This window comes from Symphalangus syndactylus, chromosome 2 (assembly GCF_028878055.3).
Source record: "Symphalangus syndactylus isolate Jambi chromosome 2, NHGRI_mSymSyn1-v2.1_pri, whole genome shotgun sequence".
NCBI classification, from domain to species: Eukaryota; Metazoa; Chordata; class Mammalia; order Primates; family Hylobatidae; genus Symphalangus; species Symphalangus syndactylus.
The window spans coordinates 130,780,789-130,802,748 of NC_072424.2; the positions used below are offsets into that span (position 1 = coordinate 130,780,789).

Consider the following 21,960-nt stretch of genomic DNA (forward strand, 5'->3'; position numbering starts at 1 on the left):
AAAGGAGAATAAGTGACGTTTCACTTACAGAAGACTACCCACCCCCCAAAAAAACTAAAACCCCAAACCAAAAAGACACCAGAAGATGGGCTGGTAACCACCTAACATACAACATTTCAGACACATAGAAACTCAGTGTTAAACCTATGATTTGAACTTCACCTCTTTCATTTCTATATTTTTATAATAGAGTATGGTTTTGAGTGGGGTGTGTGGGGATGGGAACAGTGGTTAGAAATTTGTGTCTGGAAATGTTATAAAACACTTGCCTAAAAATACCCCATGTTGCCCCTCTAAAGGCTCACTCCACATTTTGTAATCATGTACCGCGTGTCATGAAACAAGTATTTCATTTGGCTTAAGCTTTTGTTTCATGAACTTAAACTCAAGTAAAATAATCAGCTATCAAATATCTGTCCACTAGATGGCTGTGTTACCTTTATAAATACAATATTTTAACCAAGTCAGAATAAAGGAAAAACTGAAAAAAAGTTTCTGCGGATAAATATCCTTATTTGAAAAAAAAAAGTCTATTCATTCTCTTAAGGAGTTTTGATAATTATATCTTTCTAAGGAATCTAAAAGGAGTCATTCAGTTTTTTGGTGAGTGTAATAATCAAACTCGAAGAGGATAAACTTAATCTTGGGAGGTTTGCATAACTGCAACCATTTTTCCTTTTTGGTATTTACAAAATATTCTGAATAGACCCCGGCCCAAAGTCATTTGATTTGGGAATACTTTAGTCTTAAAAACAGGCAGGCATACTGTTATTAACATTGTCATTATCCTTTCCGATAAGAAGTCATTTTGCATTCCACTGTCTCATGCTGGGATAATACAGAACTTAGGTCATACATTCTTAGAACAAATAAATTAGAAAAGGGTTTTAACTACCAATAGGTAGGAAATATTTTTTATTTACAATATTTTAAAAGAGCCATCCTGAGAATGGATTCTCCACACTATTTCAATTTCTGTTTGGGTGGTATGTGAACATTCATTTCTTCTTTTGACCCATGGAAACTGAAGACAAATTTCTTCATTCTCTGATTCTCTCCGTTGCCAATTTCTTTCTATATACGCATCTGTTCGAAAAGATGGCTACCAAAAATTCCATCTTTTTATCTATATTAAATTTTCATTTGAAACCCCAAGCCCTGGATTTCCTTCATGGACACATTGATTTGATTTGGAATGCCAACTTCATTTACCAAGTAATCACATGGTGAAAATCGAAATCTACACTGTACGTTTATGTTCAGTTAGATGACCAAAGCTTCTTATTTATCATAAACAGAGTTTATTTTTCCTTAAAATTAAGAGAATTACAGGTCTGAATACAAAGATATACTTTCCATAATACATGCCAGGCCAGGCGTGGTGGCTCATGCCTGTAATCCCAGCACTTTGGGAGGCCAAGGTGGGCAGATTGTCTGAGCTCAGGAGTTCGAGACCACCCTGGGTAACATGGTGAAACCCTGTCTCTACTAAAATACAAAAAATTAGCCAGGCATAGTGGCACGTGCCTGTAGCCCCACCTACTCAGGAGGCTGAGGCACAGGAATCGCTTGAGCCCCAGAGGTGGAGGTTGCAGTGAGCCGAGATGGCACCACTGCACTCCAGCTTGGGCTACAGAGTGAGACTTCATCTCAAAATAAATAAATAAATAAATAAATAAATAAATAAATAAATAAAAATAAAATAAATATTAAAAATACATGCCAATCATCAGAATCTTCTATACCTCAGTTCTCACATTGATTAAAATCCTATTTTAAGCTATTCCTTCAACCCACTGTAATTTTACCTATAATTTATAACTAAGTGAATGCCTTAGTGGGAAAGCAAATATCTTAGATGTGAAAAGGCCAAATGGACTTCTATTTAGTTAGGAGCAATAATAGTGTTACTGTTATTAAAATGGCATGCGATCATCTGTGTCAAGTGCATTAGTTCAGTTGGAGCTCAAGCTTTAGAAGGCTGGGTCCCTATCATAAAAAGGAGAGTGAAAAAGTTAAAATCCTGTTAGTGAATATTCAGAAATATATCTGATAGCTGGCAGGACTGCTCATTCATCTACCCATTCATCCTTTCCCTCGCATTTTCCAGTTAGTGTATGTGTGTGAATACGTATGGGATGAATGTGCAGGGCTTCCTTGAGAACAGACACCATGGAAGACAACAATCTTGATCTGTAGAGAAACAAAACCCTGCTATATAAAAGTTACAACACTCTGGGAGTCCTGTGGCTGTGCAGTGCATGCTCCGGGGTTGCTCTGACATATACCTGTGCCGATTAATGTGAGTTGGGAAGGGCGAAGTGATACACACTGAAGAAACAGCATCTGCTACCTTAACTGACAACATGCAAACAGAACATTGCCAGGTCTGTAGGATCTGAAATAGCCAGATCCTACACAGTCTGGTAAATTCCTCTGGGCCTGAGACTTGAAAAGGGACAGAAATAATACCTATCAATAAAGGATTACGCAGGGATTTGTGTACATTAGTAATCGCATTTTACTGAGGAAGAAACCGAGGCTCAGAGGTAGTAAGTAACTTGCCAAAGGTTTCATAGTTACATGTGATAAAACTGGAATGTACTCAGGTCTGTAAAATTCCAGTGCCATTGGTCTTTCCTTATCCCATACAGCCTCTTGAAAGTCAGCTTTCCAAGAAAGACATGCCATTAGAATTTACGTAATTGTCAAATATGGCAAGACTACCTCTAGAACGAAACACATGAAGTTACTGTTCCACTATTACTATGGAATTGGCAGTTAAATGGCTCTGTACTTTTAAATAATCTATATTGCTTTGGCTGCGAGCAGTGGCTCACGCCTATAATCCCAGCAATTTGGGAGGCTGAGGCAGGCAGATCACTTGAGGTCAGGAGTTTGAGACTAGCCTGGTCAACATGGTGAAACCCTGTCTCCACTAAAAATACAAAAAAAATTAGCCAGGTGTGGTGGTGCATGCCTGTAGTCCCAGCTACTCGGGAGGCTGAGGCAAGAGAATTGCTTGAACCTGGCAGGTAGAGGTTGCAGTGGGCCAAGATCGCACCACTGCACTCCAGCCTGGGTGACAGAGCAAGACTCTCTCAAAAAAATAAAAGTATATTGCTTTATACACAAAGTGTCAGTGACAGAAATTTGTGTTTCACTTAGGAACAGATGTTCCCATGCGAAAAGGTGTACATTAATACATAATATACTAATGTCTGAAACAAAGATATGGACTTTATAGCATTTATACACGATATAAATTACAGCACCCATTCCAGCATAATTATAAAATCAATTTCATTTTCACAAAAAGTGAATTTGATTGTCTTATCTGACAAAAACAGAACAAGTAATTCTTGAATCATGTCCTAAAATAGCAGGCAGATTGAAAGGTCTACCACACCTAGACCATGAAAGACAGTAGGTTAGGCCCGTAAGAAATAATGAAGAATTTTAATGAGAGAAGCAAAAGTAAGGTTAATACTTAATCAGGTGTAACGCAACTATGAAATTTTATAAATAAGGGTAGCAAAGAAGTCAACCTCATTTTTGCATTATTGATTGGAATTTTCTGGAGGAAGTCGTTAAATATTGTCCAGGTAGCTAATAAAGTTGACCTGGATTTGGAATGGTTGAATTTCATATTGCTTTGGAAAATGAATAATTTGCTTCGAATGAGTCAGGAAGGAAACTCCAACTTCTCTCAAAGCAAACCTTCACCTTGAAGGAGGAGCATATGGAGTCTTAGAGTCTTCAAAGAGGGGCTCACTCATCTTCTCTGTCAGTAGCTTTTCTTTCTCCAAGTTCTTCCTCGTTGCACATCTTACAGAGAAGCTTCATTCTCTGTAAGTTCACCAAGAACTTGGTTCTCTTAAAGTTCACCAAGAAGCCCCCCTGGTTGGTCAACTCACAGAATGTTTTATGATTCTTATTGTATTGGACTTTCCTGGTGTATCTGCAACCTCACACTTCCCTTTGTGAAACTCTCAATTCTCCTGGCTTCTGTAACAGTCCCTTGTTGTGTTTTATTTTATTTTTCTGAGACAGGGTCTCACTCAGGCTTGAGTGCAGTCATGTGATCATGGCTCACTGCAGCCTCAACTCTTGGGCTCGACCCATCCTCCTACAACACTCTCCTGAGTAGCTGGGACTACAGGTGTGTATTACCACACTTGGCTAATTTTTAAAATTTTTTGTAGAGATGGGGACTCACTATGTTGCCTAGGCTGGTCTCGAACTCCTGGATTCAAGCTTTCCTCCTGCCATGTCCTCCCAAAGTGCTAGGATTACAGTTGTGGGCCACTGTGCCCAGCCCCCTTGCTGCATTTTGCATGTCATTTCTCACATCACTTCTTCTCCACTGTGTTTGCAACTCTCTCACTCCTCCATTGTTCTTTAAATGTGGTGTGTCCTGAGGTTTCTGTCTGTAGCTCCCTGCTTTTCACCCTGGAATACTCACCAGTGCCAATCATTCTCATCTCTTGCAACTGATGAGTCCCAGATTGTCATATTTCATCCATGCTTGCCTTGCAAGTTTCAAATTCATTTATACAACTAACTCTTGGATACCTCAATCAGAGCAAGTTGAACTCATCTTTGTATCCTTGGCCTAAATAACTTCCTATTGCAGTGCCCTCTCATTTGATAGGATCACCAGCAACCCAGCTACTCATGCAAGCAATATGGAGTCATCCTTCTCTTTCTTGTCTATCACTAATTCTTGGCAGTATACCCTAATTTTTTCTTGAATATGCACTTCTCTCCATCCCTTTTATTGTCTCTTTCTGTTGGGCTCCACTATCTCGCACCAAGGCTATTATAAAAGTCTCTTAACATCCCCCTTACTTTTTGTATTTTCTTCCATACATTTTCCATTCCCTCAGGAGAATGCTTAAAATATAAAATGGACTTTGTCCCCTCCTTACTTAAAACTCTTCAGTTGCTTCCCATCTCTAAAAAGGTGTAAACTCCTTAATAAGGTGTAAAAGATATTTGATTATTTGTCATTGCCTATCTCCCTAGTCTTTTATTTTGTTCTTCTTGACTTTATAACCCAGAAAGGCTAAACAGATTTAGTGCTCCCTCCACAAATTCATGCCCCTCTGTACTACTAATCAGTAGTACTACTACCTTTAAAACACACATACACACACACACACACACACACACACAGGAGCATGAAGAAAAAATGGTGCGTAAAAAAAATCTGGTGGCCTGGGACAATGTGCCTGTAATTTTTGAAAAGAATTTCTGTGACACAAGTTTTTATATTTCATAAAGTAGGCTCAATTGGCAAATCCAAATCCATCACCCATTCAACAAATATTAAACACCTACTAATACTGGCCAAATAATGTAAGCCAAAATGTATTTTTTGCTTTTTTTTTTTTTTTGAGACAGAGTCTCTCTGTCGCCTAGGCTAGAGTGCAGTGGCACGATCTTGGCTCACTGCAACCTCAGCCCCCCAGGTTCAAGCGATTCTCCTGCCTCAGCCTCCTGAGTAGCTGGGATTACAGGTACACGCCACCATATCCAGCTAATTTTTGTATTTTCAGTAGAGACGGGGTTTCACCATGTTGGTCAGGCTGGCCTCGAACTCTTGACCTCATGATCCACCCACCTCGGCCTCCCAAAGGGCTGGGATTATAGGCATAAGCCACCACACCTGGCCTATTTTTTGCTATTTTAATGCATGAAATTTCAGTTATCTGTTTACAAAAATGCCTGGCAGCAATGACCAATATGGAGTTTTGTGAATTCAAATACAAGATCTATGTAATATAATTTTTACTGAAGGTATTAACCTAAAAAACAAAAACATGGGGCAGACAGGAGTATCACTCATATAAAAAATGGTTCAGTGGGTTGGTGAGTCAAACTCTGACCTTTCATGTGTTCAGCCTTCTCTAGGGCAGAGGGAGCCATGGCCATGGGTATGAACAGCACCAGTCCATTACCAAGGTCATCCCTGAAACTCTGGTACATCCTGGCCCATCCAGACAGAGTCCTCACTACATTGCCACGTACAGTGAGTCAGCTTTGGCTGAAATTTGAGTTTTCTGTCCCAGTCTGAACCTTGAAGCTGACTGGGGTATCTGAGGTCAGCAGACCTCACTGTGCAGAGCCCTGTCACCAAATGCACCTGCCACCTCTTTATCTACAATTTCTTCCTCCTGGCTTCTTGGGACTCTAGACTTCTTCACCAGAGTGAGGCTCCTTCTACCATTAACTCTCATTCAGTCCATAGTCCTATTGTCCACTCTGGTTTTGTGTATATGGCCTGAGAAACTTGGGTTCATTTTGATAGATGTCTTTTGATTGTGTAAAGTTGATATAACTGATAAAAACATCGAGGAAATTTACCCATGCCATGGCAAGATGGAATTTCCAAACTGGAGACTTCTGTATTGCTATTTTGTAAGTGATATGTATGATGGTCTGTTTACAAGTACTCTGGAAATCTTGTGCAGTGTGAGTTATTCTGCAGGAATAACATATTCTGCCATGTGAGATGAATCAGCTCTCCAAGGGTGACAGGCACAGAGGAAACCATGTATTCCCTGGTGCCTCAGATGAAATGATTCACCTTGCATGTGTGAGGAGTTTTATTTCCAGGGAGTGGTTTCTTTACCATGGTGCAGGCATGGATTTTTGTTTTTCCTTTCAAAAAATATCCTTTGACTTTTAAAGCATGCATCTTAGTATTTCCTTTGGCAGAGAGCTAAAGTGTGACAGCATCAGAGGATAAAATAGGACATTATTTTTGCACTGTTTTGAATTATAGAGGCCATGGTACTTGTTAGAAATGGAGGGAGGGGCAGCCCAAAGCATATTTATGAAGCACTTAACATTTACTCAGTGAGATCCATCCCATGGTCTGGAAACTCTGGGAACTAATGTATCCAAAAGAGAGACAATTTTAGCTTTCAAAAGGCTAGTTAATTTACTAAATTCGGTCTGTGACCAATCTCTCTTGAGAAGAGTCCAGTGCAGTGGGCCAAATCTCGTGGGCAATACCCGGGAGTGCATGAGATTGTGAATTCAACTGAGAAAGTTGTATTTGGAAATGGCTCATATCAAACCTGGAAATGAAAAGTTTGGAAGTGTCACATTAAAGTGGACGAAACAATGGACTAGACATTCAGAGGCTTGCATCTCAGTTCCACCTCGATCCCTAATGGGCCTACTGACATCAGCAAGCCATCCGTTTCCTTACCTGTAAAAATAGACACAACATTTTCCAAACTTTTTTTTTTTTTTCAAATGAAAGCTTATACCTAAATCTAATTTATAAAGTAGCTAAAGACAGAACCATTCTCTTGCAAACTGCAACCTGGAGCCAGGGCTGTGGCCAGTGATACTTCATTCTTCTCCCCTCCACAGCCGTCATCTCACCACCATGATATGCCAAGCAGAGGGCAACGTAAACATTTTGGAGAGATGGTAGCTGAGGTCTCTGAAGTTCTAATTTTCACACAGGGAACCCTGTTTTGCTTGATGGGACACCCACAGAAGCATCAGTGTTAAAAGAGGAATTAGTACCTGAAGATTTTACGTGAAAAGGTAGCATGGGTTATTTTAATGCAACCTCTGAATAGTGTTGCAAGAGAGGTCGTAGGACAATTTGAACATAAGCTTTAAGCTCATAATAAACTTTGAAAGCTCTACCTTTCCTGTGGCCATTTCGATGCCCCTCCTTTTTGTAAGCACACAGCAGTTTCTAGTCTGCCCTGCACTTTTATATGTGTTATCTCACCTGTGAGCATCTGAACAACCTCACTGCTTCACACTGTCCTGACTGAAGGCAGTTTGAGAGAAGCCTTCAGTATCTTTCAAAGTTTTCTTTCTTATAAAGAAAAGGGAAGAAGGTTACTATCTGAAGAAACGAGACATTCCACTTGCCAGTGTCAACCTTGAACCTGTAAACAAATGGTCTTGACAAAATGGTCTCTTCACCCTAGCTTAGTCCCATGAATAGAAGATCTTGCATGTTTATAGAGTGTCCACTTTATGCCCTGGATTTGGGCATCCATTGCTTGTGTATTTAAGGATGTCAATGGTTCTAAACCTCATCCTCCTGTTTTCTCTTCTTTAATTTCAAGGGCTATGAGGAGAAAAGGGAGATAAGGAGAGAGACTGACGTGGGGGGAGAAAGTGCCTCTATGACAGAGATAGAGAATGGGTCAGCTTAAATCACTATGAAGCCTGTCTAAACAGTTTAGAATTTTGAAAGAAACTGGAAACATTCAGCAGTTACGTACTCACTCTCTGTATCCTCCCCTACAAAAATGTGGTGGTAATGTTATAAAGACAGGAATCAATTTAAAAATGAGAGATGAGCTGACAATGAAATATGAATGAGAAGTGCGAATTTGAGGGAAATATTACACTGTTAAAAAACCCATAACATGAAGCTTAGGGTGAGGTATTTATATTTATTACTAGATACAGAAATTTATTTTCCTACCACTCTATTTCCTTAAAAGGAAGTAAATTCAGCCACATGATAACTGGTCCCATTCACGAATGACAGTTACTTCATATTTTGATTTCTAACTTTTTTTTTTTAGCCCTAAATTACATTTTTAGTGTTTCTTTTTGTTCTGCTCCTTTGACCTAGCCTGGAAAATCTGGAGAACATTTATTTCTTTTTCTTTTTACTCCAGAAAGCCTTTACAATTTTCTTTTATAAACTTGAAGTATAAAAATAATGATATTTTAAAAACATACAGGTAAAGGACATTTTCATTTGCAGTAAGACAATATAGTCATAATTAAAATCCATAGTTCAAGGAACTTAACTTTTATCCTTTTAAAAAAATTAAGTGGCCAGGCACAGTGGCTCATGGCTGTAAATCTCAGCACTTTGAGAGGCTGAGGCATGAGGATTGCTTGAGCCCAGGAGTTCAAGACCAGCCCAAGCAACATAGCAAGACACTGACTCCACTAAAAAAAAAAAAAAGAATTAGCCAGGTGTGGTGGCATGCACCTGTAGTCCCAGCTACTGGGGAGGCTGAGGAGGGAGGATCACTTGAGCCCAGGAGTTGGAGCTTACAGTGAGCTGTGACTGTGCCACTGCAATCAAGCCTGCACGACAGAGCAGATTTTGTCTCAAATACAAATAAATAAATAAATAATAATCAAGTGGTTTATAATACTTAGAAATTTTATATCATTTATCATATATAGAAGGACTTGTAAATTTATAGACTGTATATTTTATGGCCTAGACTCAGGCATCCAATGTTCATTGACAACAAATGCAGTTCCTGACAAGGGCATTGCTAGTCTAGAGCTAACAGAGCAAGCAGCCAGCATACCCAGTGTTTGGGGATCTACTCTAGAGGTGTAGAGAGTTGATGCAGCTTCCAAAAGCTGTTTTGTTCTTCATCTATTGTCTGTGTACTGCAATAATCTCTTGCTCATGTGCTAATATTAAATGTTTTGTTATTTAATGTGTCCTTTAAAAATTGATAAAAGCAAATCTCACTAAATATTTATATGGCAGCTAATACATATAGCACAAAGAAACTTCAGTATTCTATCTGTTCTGGTGTTTTAATCCCAAAGCAATTCAGAAATAAGTTTTGGCAGCTAAGGAAAATCATATACCAATTACAGGAATCTGGTATAGTGCAAATGAGCACTAGAAGTCTATTCCTCAACCTTATGTAACAATATATTGGTGATGTTTTATACAGAATTTAAAATAAAATAGCTTTCTTTTCCAAGATAATTTTTGTGTTATAGCTACAAACTGATCTTTTTTTAAAACAGTATTTCAAGCCAGTTCCTCTTTAAAGTGATCTTTATTTTCCAATATGAAGTGTTCCATAGCCCAGAGAGCTAACTCTTATTAAATGCTTACTATGTGTCAGACACTATTCTTGGCTTGTTATGTATTTTATCTCATTTAATTTTACAATGACCTTAAGAGGCAGGGATTTTTATTACTAGCATTTAACTAACTTGCTGAAAGTCATGCAGATAGAGATGGGTGAGGATAAGATTTGAACCCTGGCAGTCTGACTTCAGAACCACTATAGTAAGTCACTACATGGTACTTCACAGATTAAGACCAGAGCTAGATAATCTCTTTAGGCATGACACAGAAAAACATTACACAACTATGATTGAAATATTTACTTCATCTCAAACTCTGTTTCCTCCATCTTAAATTATTAGGGCTTAATAATGAAAGAAAACAAATTATGTATATGATATAGTTTGGCAGTGTCCCCACCCAAATCTCATTTGAATTGTAGCTCTCATAATCCCCATGTGTCATGGGAAGGATGCGGTGGGAGGTAATTGAATCATGGGGATGGTTTTTTCCCATGCTGTCCTCATGACAGTCAATAAATCTCACGAGATCTGATGGTTTTATAAAGGGCAGTTCCCCTGCATATGCACTCTTGCCTGCCACCATGTAACACATGCCTTTGCTCCTCCTTTACCTTCTGCCATGATTGTGAGGCCTCCCCAGCCCTGTGGAACTGTGAGTCCATTAGACTTCTTTTTCTATATATAAATTACCCAGTCTCAGGTACTTCTTTATAGCAGCATAAAAATGGATTAATACAGTATGACTTTCTGTAACAAAGAACCATCATCTGGGAAGCAATATTGATATTTATAAAAACTACTTAAGCTTTCCAGATTACTACAATGTCTGATGTTTTTCTGAAACTGAAATTTTCTAGAGTAGATGGAGCTTGTTCATCACCAAGGGTACCACTCTAGTACAGCCCTCTTTACCTTCTATTTTGGCCACAATGATACAACGTTTTGCCATATCAAAAAAGAAACCTCAATATATGTTGGGAATCTGTAGAGATAATACACAGAGAGATGACTCCAACATATGGGCCTTTCTCTAGGTTCTGAATTAGTCAGCGGAGACCCAGAAGACCACTGCTGGGCTAGAAGATCCACTTGTAAACTGGATGTTAAAAGACCCCAAAATGTATGGTTCAAAGGAAAGTTCCATAAAGTCTAGCATCCCCTTGAGGAATCTCATCTGCATAAATGTTAGGCACTTTACGAATCCGGAACTCGAGCAGGTTCCGGATCACGGACATTTAGCACTAGATGGCACCTTGGGAATTAGCTTGTCTAACTCTTCATCATTTTGCCAATGAGGAAATCAAAGGACAAAGAGATTATGAGTTTGCATGATGTCCCAGAGCCTGCCAGTGATAACACTACAATGGGAAGCAGGTTCTCTGGCTCTAATTTCAGGATTTTTCAATGAACTGAGTTGGACGTCATTCCAAGCACAGCCACTGACCTTTTAGATAGCTAGTTGTGAGTCAATGACTCTTCTCTCTGTCCTTACTGGCAGGAATTCTGGGCAGAGGTTGTTACCCTGACTTACAGTTATCTGGTCATGCAGCTGAATGCTCAACACCCTATCAAGTAGCAGCAGAGAACTAAAAAAAAAAAAAACACACGTTCAATACTACATGCAATATTACTAGATGTTATTTTAATGCTCTTGACTGTAACATTGGAGAATATTGCTTATTGATAAATACAAATGTAACTAAAATCTCATTTTTACCCATATCTTTAAGAAGCTTAGATGGAGAAAAACATGATATAAAACACCTCTTCATTTTTTTACCTTACTATCAATTTAAATGTAGATTTTGGGGAAATATTATATATTTTGTTTGTGAAAGTATTTGCATTAAACCAATGATAGTGTTCAATAAGTCCTACTTGCAAAGAAAGAACAAAAAAAGACATGTTGAGCAGTTTCTACAGTTCTGAGAGTTGGCATGCATGTTCACGCTAGTGCCTGCCAAGCCTGGGTGTGGCATCCTACAGGTAACATGACATACCAGGAGCAGCTGCAACAACAGCACCAACAAAAGCAACAGGTGTTGTTGGGCCTCTGGTTTCCAGGCGCTTGAGACACGGCAGGTGTTCCTTCATTTTGGGACTGCTGCCTTTTTCGCATTTCAGCTACTTCAGGACCCAGTTGGCTGAAAGAGATAAAAAAAAAAACAATTGGGTATGAAAAAAGCAATAAGGATAAGTTGCCTATGCTGAAGGAAGTCTCATTTCACTAAGGGAGGAGGGAGGTAATTTAAGAAAAGGTAAAACAAGGAAGCTTGAGAAGTCAAACTAAAAATTCTCAGGAAAACTTTTTAGAAGGATATACTAAAAACTTTGGGGAGGAACGTCTACCTTGATCTGCTGCATAAAATTATAGCAACAAAGTTACCACGTAATCAAGATTGTTGGTAAAGTAAATATGATAAGGTTTGAAAATTTACTTTTAACTTCCTTCTTTACTCAACAATGATTAAATCTGCCTTTTTTATGGACACCATTCAGTGATTACAGAGGGTGTATGTAACTCGTTTTTCCACTAATGTTTACAGTAAGGTAAATCGAGCTTTATAAATGATTGTTGCATGGTTTCTAACTATATAAGAGTATGAGGAAGATCAAGTTTATTCTTGGCGCCCTCTCACTTCCTTTGAAACACAATATCCTTTTTGGCACTTTTGACTCATCCTCCAGAGGCCTAACCTTAATAACATTACCAAAAGGCCTGATTTTCTGTTAGATGTCAGTGTTGCAAAGGCATTAGCTTCTCTTCTTCCATCCCCCAACTTTATTTTTATTTAACAGAGACTTGGGGGAAAATAAAAGTCATCAAATTCAGGGGAATTACTCTGGTGGAATTTATGTATCATGGCAGATAAAATAAATATTGGGATACAGAATGTCCTATCTATGATCTTATAAATAAGGCCAAATGAGTTGCTACCTATTTATAGGACCAATCCTGATCTAAGACTGTATTGAGGATTAAAATAAAAAGTTTTGTCTTTGAGTAATATCAAATGTAGCATGAACTCTTAGAAAAAGTAATGCAATCTACTGAATGATGTTTTTCATAAATATGCAATGTATGTAAATCATACACATGTATTGTCAAATGTGTGGCTGAGAGCAGTACTTATTAAAACTATAAAGTGCTTCAGGTTATTTTGGCATTATGAGCTCATTATTTTAAAATTATATTTTCAGTTCTGAATACAATGATAAACCACTTTAAAAAATACTGTATTCTTGAAAACCAGATAAACATATTTTCGACCAGAAACAGAGTAGAAAACCACAGTGGTAGGTAAATGGGGTCTAAAGCCACAGTAATTATGCAATTCAGATATTGAAACAGAAGCGGGCAACAGTCCCACACTCCAGTGAGGTGTCAGATGCTCCCCTATGAGGAGTGGGAATCTGATTCCAGGTTGCCTGCATAAAATCAGGGGCTGTGATTGTGCCATTCATAAAAGGGTACTGAAAAAACAATTTCTACTATTCAGTGATGCCTAGCTGCAGAAAGGGTAGGATGCAGAGAAAGCCATCCAGATTAGACTTCAGCCAATCAGCTTATTTGTTCAGTGACTGGGGCAGGGAATTTTCCAAAATCACTGCCAGATGGCAGGGAATCCTGAGATACTGATAAAAGAGCTGCTTCAAGACTAAGGGTCTTACAGGATTAGTGGAAACAAATGAAAAGCATTACATTATGAAGAGTAAGTGACAGTAAGAAATACATCTCTCACTCAATGTGTTACCTGAAAGCAAAAATCCATATTAACACCAGAAAACAGACAACCAACTCAACAATTAGGAGATTAATATATTCCTGATCAAATGCTAATAACAGAATCACCTAAAATTAGTTTAACAAACATATATTTAAGATAAACAATGTGATAAAGAATATAATTTAAAAGGGAGAACAATAAATTATAAAACATATCTGACTTCCCCTTTTCCAATTTGGATGCCTTTTGGATACTTGCACCTCCATGTTTATTGCAGCACTATTCACAATAGCCAAGATATGGAATCAACCAAGGTGTCCAAAACCAGATTAATGAATAAAGAAAATGCGGTATATATACATCATGGAATACTAATTTAGCCATTAAAAAGAAATGAACTCCTGTCATTCACAGCAACATGGATGGAACTGGAAGATATTATATTAAGTGAAATAAGCAAGGAACAGAAGTTAAATACCACATATTCTCACTCATATGTAGAAGTTTAAAAAAACATTGATTTCATAGAAGTAAAAAGAAGGACATAGCATACCAGAGGTTGGGAAGGGTAGGAGTAAGGGAGGGATATGGATACATTTTTTAAGGGATATAAAATGGCAGCTAGATAGGAGGAATAAGTTATAGTGTTCTACCTCACTGTAGGATGACTAAAGTTAACAATAATATATAGTTTCAAATAGCTGGAAAGAGGATCTTGAAAATTCCTAACACAGAGTAACGATAAATGTTTAAGATGATGAATATGCTAATGACCCTGACCTTATCACTCAACATTTTATGTACTGGAACATCATTATGTACCCCATGAATATGTACAATTATTATTTGTCAATTAAAATAAATAATAAAATAAAATAAATTATAAAACAAAAATTGGCAAATATGAAATAAGAAAAGACATAATGGGAATGTAAAAACAAACACAAATAGCTATTAAAAGATTTACACATAATCATTTCTTTCCCAAACAATCCCAAAGATGGTGCCAAGGAATATACTCAGAATTCAGCAAAGAGTGATGAAAAGCTAAAACATGAAAGGAGAATTGAGATAAGCAGACCAGTAACATTGAAAGGCCCCACTATATACCCAACAAGACTTTCTTCATAAGGGGAGAAATAATGGATTGTCAGGAAAGTCATAATATTTTAAGGAAAATTGGCCAAGAACTCCCTAGAATTGGAAGAAAACAAAACAGAACAAAGCCTCACATATAGGAGTATACCACATGCTGAGTAGGATGAATAAAAATAAAAATAAATCTACACTTAAAATAGTAAAAACACATCTAGAAGATAAAAGACAAAAGCTGAATTACCCACACACAAGTAACGCTTTGCTTGCCAGTGGACTTTCCATGAGCAATAGTAGATGCTGAAGATGGTGGACAATGGAGTTATGTGTTCCAAGTGCTGAGGGATAATAATCATCCTACAATTTTATATGCAGCTAAATAAAAATTCGAGAGTGAAGATCATTTCTGATAAACTCACTGAGTTGATTACTCAAATATTTGCTGGAACCTACTTCAGTCAGAAGAAAACAAAATTAGAGGGAAGGGGTAGAATACAAGAAACAAGAACTGAAATTGGTAAAACAGGATGCTGAACTTAATGACCTGGCTAAAATAAAAGTCTACATTTCTCTGTTTAGATACACTCAAGAATTAAATTTAAGACTACATCAATTACAAAAATGGGTGGGCTGACCTCACCCTCTAATGAAAAAGATTTTGTAGACATCTCAACGTCCCCATATTATTAAGTCCAAGAGTTATTTTGCCATCTCCTTCTGGGCCAACAGCATTTTACACTACAATGGACAGAATTTGCCCTTCCAAAATCTATTTGTTGAAGTCCAAACCCCAATTGTGATGGTAATAAAAGCTGGGGCCTTTGGGAGGTAATTAGCTCATGATAGCTGAGCTCTCATGAATGGGATTAGTGCCCTTATAAGAAGAGGCCAGGGAACTGGATTGCTTTTTCCTACCATGTGAGGATACAGAAAGACAATCTTCTCCAACCAAGAAGCAGGCCCTCACCAGACACCAAATAGGCCACCACCTTGATCTTATACTTCCCAGCCACCAAAACTGTGAAAAACAAATTTACGTAGTTTTTAAGCTACCCAACTATGATGCTTTGTCTATAGTAGTCCAAACTGACTATTTTAACTCCACCCTCTTTGAAATACTTTCTTCTCTTGCCTCCTGGGCACCACACTCACCTGTCTGCTTTCTCATCACTTCTTTGCAGTCTATTTTCTTGTTTCTTTTTCATCTTCCTCACTTCCAAATTTTGAATGGCCACAATGTTCTGTCTTTCTTCTCTATCACTTCTTTGATGAACTCATTGAGACTTTTTTGGGTCTACCAGCTTTCTGTACAAAATCCTCAAATTTACATGCCCAGTGAAGATAATTTTCCTGAATTCAGGATGCATATATCCAACTACCTACTCAATATCTTCACTTGGTTTTCTCAAACTTAACATGCTCTAGTCTGCCCTCATTATCTTTTCCCAAAAACATGTTCTTCCCACAGTTTCTCCAATTTTACTGAATGAAAAGCCTCATCCTTCTCATTTTTCACACCGAAAAATCCTAGACTCATCCTTGACTCCTCTATTTCATCTGAATGTCACATCAGCAGATCAGCAAATGTGAGACTTCTTAACTGGTATCCGCTACCCATCTTCTGTTTCTACCACCTCCTATCTCCCTCTATTACAATTCCATTTTATTCTATTCTCAAGACAGCAGCCAGTATGAGCTTTTCAAACCTAAGTCAGATAATTTCAGCAAAGACTCTTCCATTCAAATCCAATCCAAAACTTCCAGTGGCTTACCATCTTATTCAGAATGAAGTTCTTACAGTCTGCTTTTTTGTTACTCCCCTGAATGTATCTCCTTTTCTCTGCCTCTTGTTCTGTTTCAATCACAACGGCCTCCTTGCTGCTCCTCAGCCATGCTTGGTACAATTACGTGGCAAGACCTTTGCATTTGTTCCACACTTGGGGTTTCACTCCTTCAAGTATTTACTGAAATGTTACATTCTCCTTGAAGCCTTCATGACCATCTTATTTAAAAATGAACTCCCTCACCCCATCCCCAGTATGATCTGTTACCCTTTCCTGTTTAACTTGTCTCCATATAATGTATCATCACTAGTCATACTACAAGTTTTACCTGTTTGTTTGTCTAACCAAGTAGCCAATAAATTTGATGAAGGTAGACACTTTTGTCTGTTTTGTTCATTGTTGTAACAATGCTTGGCACATACTAGGTACACAAATATTTGTAGAATGGTGAATTTTACAGCATTCCTATTAATGATAAGAAGAAAACAATAAAGTCTATATACCCAACATTCAAAATTTTTTATTTTGCAGCCAATGCAACAAAATTAGAAAAAATAAATAAAAATTGGAGAAGAAAATACAAATTTTACTATTTACAAATGATATGGTTATCAACATAAAACTCCAAGAGATTTGGCAGATAAGTATTAGAGGCAGTTCAAGAGGGATGCCAGTTTAAGCTTTAAAATATCATATACTTCTAATACACTAGCAACAATGAATTTGAATATATAAAAGAAACAAAGGCATAGTTCAAATCAATAGCAAAACCAAAACAGTAACTGTTAATATTTATAACAAAAATTGTATAAGCACTCTATAGAAATACTACAAAACTTTATCAAAAAACATAAAATAAGACCTGAATACAGAGTTAGGTTATTTTCTCAAGTGGGAAGACCAAAATCTTAATTGTCCTCAATTATTTTATAAATTCAAGGCCGGGTGCAGTGGCTCACACCTGTAATCCCAGCACTTTGGGAGGCCGAGGCGGGCAGATCATGAGGTCAGGAGATCGAGACTATCCTGGCTAACATGGTGAAACCCCGCCTCTACTAAAAATACAAAAAATTAGCCAGGCGTGGTGGCGGGCACCTGTAGTCCCCGCTACTCAGGAGGCTGAGACAGGAGAATGGTGTGAACCCAGGAGGCAGAGCTTGCAGTGAGCCAAGATCGCAATACTGCACTCCAGCCTGGGTGACAGAGCGAGACTCTTTCTCAAGATAAATAAATAAATAAATTCAATGTGATTGCAGTAAAAATTCTAGTTCAATCATTCATGGAACTTAACAAATGAATTCTAAAACTTATATGCAAAACTGAAGGGCAAAGTATAACCAAGACATGTCTGAAAATAAAAATAAGGGGGGGTGTTTGTTCTATCAATAATGCAGAAGTCATAATAATTAGGCAATGGCATGGGAACAGATATATAGATCAAAATAATAAAACTCTCAGAGAGCTGAGTAACGTTCAGGCATTTATGCAATCCTGGCTTAAATTAGAGTATGCATCTTTATCATTCAGGAATGACAGACTACTCAAAAATGGTGTTGAGATATTTGCACTTACATATAAAAAATTACACCTCCAAGTGATAATACATGCAAAAATAAACTCAAAAAATGAATAAAAAAATAGATGTTACAAATTCTAAAACTGTCACAAAAATGTAGACTACAGCTTCAGAGCAGAAAGGATTTTTTACTATAAGATCAAGCTCAAAAGGAAAAGCTTTTTTTATATAGTTTAATTTATTAATAACTTTTGAGCAAATAAGGAAACCATAAATAAAAGAAAAATAGAGAATCATACTGGAAGATACAAAGGAATATTATCCATAATAATAAGTAACAGATTGCAATTTAACAACATAAACACCTAATAGAAAAATTGGCAAACAAATTTGCAGGCGGTTCATAAAAGAGGAAAATATAAATACTCCAAATTAAATGAATAGATGCTCAGAACTATTAATCAGAGAAATGTGGATAAAAAAGTATTCCACATCCAAATTTTCCACAGTTAAAAAGTCATACGATATCAATTTTGGAAAAGTACTTGGGTAAATTAAAAACTCCTCACACTAATGGTAGGAATATACATTGAGAAATCACTTTGAAGAACCATATTGACTACACGTAGTTCACAATACACATAACCTATGACAAATTCCATTTTTATGTTTATACACTGGAGAAACTCAAACCTGTATATGAAGACACTAATTACAGTATATTTAACACCTTAAATTGGAAACAACCTGTTATGGACTGAATGTTTATGTCCCCCTCAAATTTGTATGTTGAAATTTAATCCCAAATGTAGTGATATTTGGAGATGGGGCCAAATGTAATGATATTTGGAGGTGGGGCCTTTCAGAGGTAATTAGGTCACAAGAGCAGAGGCTTCATGAATGGGATTAGTGCTCTTATAGGAAGAGGCCAGAGAGTTGGTTCTTCTTCTCCCCATGTAAGGGCATGGAAAGAAGATAGTCATCTAAAATCAGGCAGCAGGCCCTCACCAGACACCAAATAGGCTATCACCTTGATCTTGAACTTTCCAGCCTCCAGAACTGTGAGAAATAAATGTCTGTTATTGATAAGCCACCCTACATACGGTATTTTATTATAGCAGCCCAAACTAAGACAGAAATTGGTACTGAGAAGTGGAGTGCTGCTATAACAAATACCTAACAATGTGAAAGCAGCTTTGGAACTAACCAAGAGCTGTGAAGTACATCTAGAAGAAGCCAAGATTGTCATGAAGGGATTTTTAAAGGTGATTTGGTTAGGGCTCAGAAAGGGAAGAGAAGAGCTGTAGCGAAGGCTTCCATCTTCTTAAAGAATACATATGTAATCATGGACAGAATGTTAGTAGAAATATGGATAGTAAAGGCCATTTTGATGAATTCTCAGACTGAAGTAAAAACATGTTATTATCCTCATTAACACTGTAAATTTCACTGTCCTTTTCTCCATCTTGTGCAATGGAGAACAGGCAGCCCTTGTTATTAAGCGGCAAACAACTTGGCTGAACTGTGTTCATATTATTAGTGTTTTGTGGAAGTTGGGACTTATGAGCAATGAAGTTGGCTATTTAGCTGAGGATATTTCTCAGCAAAGTATTGAAGGCACGGCTTTGCTCCACCTGACTGTTCAGTAAAATGTGAGAAAAGAGAAATGATGTGAAGAGGGACTTATCAAACAACAAGAAACTAGAACTTAACGAGCTTGGAAAATTCTCAGCCAATCCATATTGCACAAAATGAGAAAGCATGTTTAAAAGAGAACACTAAAAGTATTACCAAGCCACCATTTGATAAGGAGATTAGTATGGTGTGAAGCATGGACTGAATTAGCTACCTCAGCAGGAAAACTGCCAGTTTGAACTCAATGGGAAGGATATGGGAAGGAATGAAGAAATGTCAGATTTTTTGGATTTTACAGGGAAGACCATAAAACTTTTCAGCTGCAAACATGATCTATTCTTCAAGACAAGGGAAGAATGACCACAAAAAAGTGATTCAGAGATCGTAAGGGCTTCATCCTATGTTGCAAAGGGTGGAGGAAGAATTGCCTGATTTTCAACAAGTTAGATTACCTCCAATCAAAGGCATGGGGGTAGGACTGGGAGGAGCTGTGGAGGTTTGGTGCCTGCCCAGCGGAACCCTGGGACTGAGACCCCAATTTGGCAGAGGTGCAGAGCAATATCTCAACTCTATGGGTCTGGAAAATGGGACCTCTGCCCCAGTGGGCCTGGAGTGTATGGCATCAAGCACAGAGGATTATTCTCCAGCCCTGAGATATGGAGTTTGACTTGTTAGGTTTTGGACTTACTTAAAAGCTGTCACTCTTTTCTTCTTTCCTATTCCTTTGCTTCTGAAATGGGAATATCTATTCTACGTCTGTCCCTCTACTATAGTTTGAAAGCACATAACTTATTAGGTTGGTGCAAAAGTAATTGTGGTTTTTTTGCCATTAAAAGTGGCAAAAATCACAATTACTTTTGCATCAACCTAATATTTGGTTTTACATGTTCATAGCTGGAGAGGAGTTCTGTCTCTGAATGAATGATACCTTGAGAATCACTCATATCTGATTTAGATGATAGTTAGATAAGACTTTGGACTTTAGACTTGAGAACCAATGCTAGAACAAGTTAAGACTTTTGAGGCTACTGGGATGGAAATAAGGTATTCTGCATGTGAAGACATGAATTGTGGAGGGCCAGGAGCAGAATGTTAAATACTGAATGTCTGTGTCCTCCTCAAACACATATGTTGAAATCTAATCTCAGGGTGATATTAAGAGGTGGGGCCTATGGACAGGGTCATTAGACAGTGACGGTGGAGGCCTCATGAATGAGATTAGTGCCCTTAAAAAAGGGACCCCCAGATTACTCTCCTGCTCTCTTTCCACCCTGTGAGGATAAAATGAGATGCCAGTAGTCTGCAACCTAAAAGAAGGCCCTCACCAGAACCCAACCATACTGGCACCTTGATCTCAGACTTTCAACTTTCAGAGAAATACTGTGAGAAATGAATTTCTGTTGTTAAGTTATCCAGCTTATGGCATTTTGTTATAGCATCCTGAGCTAAGACACAACCAATATTCTCATTTTTCCAGGAATGAATTTTAAAATGGTGATATTGTTATATGGTAATATATAAAATAGCTCTTAAAATGAGTAACTTAGATCTATATGAATCAACTTGAGGCAATCACAAAACAATGTTGAATAAAAAAATGCTTTAAAATATTAAATACAGTATCAACATAATTTTCATAAGCATACAAAACAAACAATAATACATATCTTTTCTGGAGAATATGTGTAACATACGCAGTTACAGAGCATGGACTGGATCCATTACTGGGTGTTTGGGGAGATAACGATCAGGGTGTGATTGCAAAAGAAAGAATTTCAACTTTAATCATTTGTTTAAAAAAGATCTGAAGAAAAAGCAAAATATTTATAGTTACATAAATTTGGTATTGAGGCAGAGCACAGTGGCTCATATCTGTAATTCCAGCCCTTTGGGAGGACCACTTGAGGCCAAGAGTTTGAGACCAGCTTGGTAACACAGTGAAATTCCATCTTTACAGAAAATAAAAAGTTTAACCAGGCATGGTGGCATACATATGTAGTCCTAGGTACTTGCTACTTGGGAAACTGAGGTAGGAGGATTGCTTGAACCCAGGTGTTCGAGGCTGCAGTGACCTAGGATTGCATCACGTACTCTAGCCTGGGTGACAAAGCAAGAGCCTGTCTCAAAAAAGAAAAAGAAAAAAGAAAAAGAAAGAAAGAAAAATAGAGTTTTGGGTATGGGAGTATTTATTTTATTATCTTTTATACTTATCGATATTTTCTTTTCTTTTTCACACACACACATACACACACTATATATATATATATATATATATAGCTTTATACCAAGCAGGAATTTCTTGTTTATATCCTGAAAATTTGCAGAAAGACTCAAAAACTTTCTTGAGAAT

General features: G+C 37.6%; 1 protein-coding gene across 1 annotated transcript in view; it reads right to left on the reverse strand.

Moving 5' to 3' along the window:
- Positions 1 to 21,960, reverse strand: part of RGS17 (regulator of G protein signaling 17) — a 121,165-nt gene that overhangs the window by 23,544 nt on the left and 75,661 nt on the right. The window contains exon 2 of the mRNA XM_055267700.2: positions 11,853 to 11,996. Coding sequence (XP_055123675.1) covers positions 11,853 to 11,971 — 119 coding nt within the window. The 5' untranslated portion in view covers positions 11,972 to 11,996. The remainder of the gene's footprint in view (positions 1 to 11,852; positions 11,997 to 21,960) is intronic.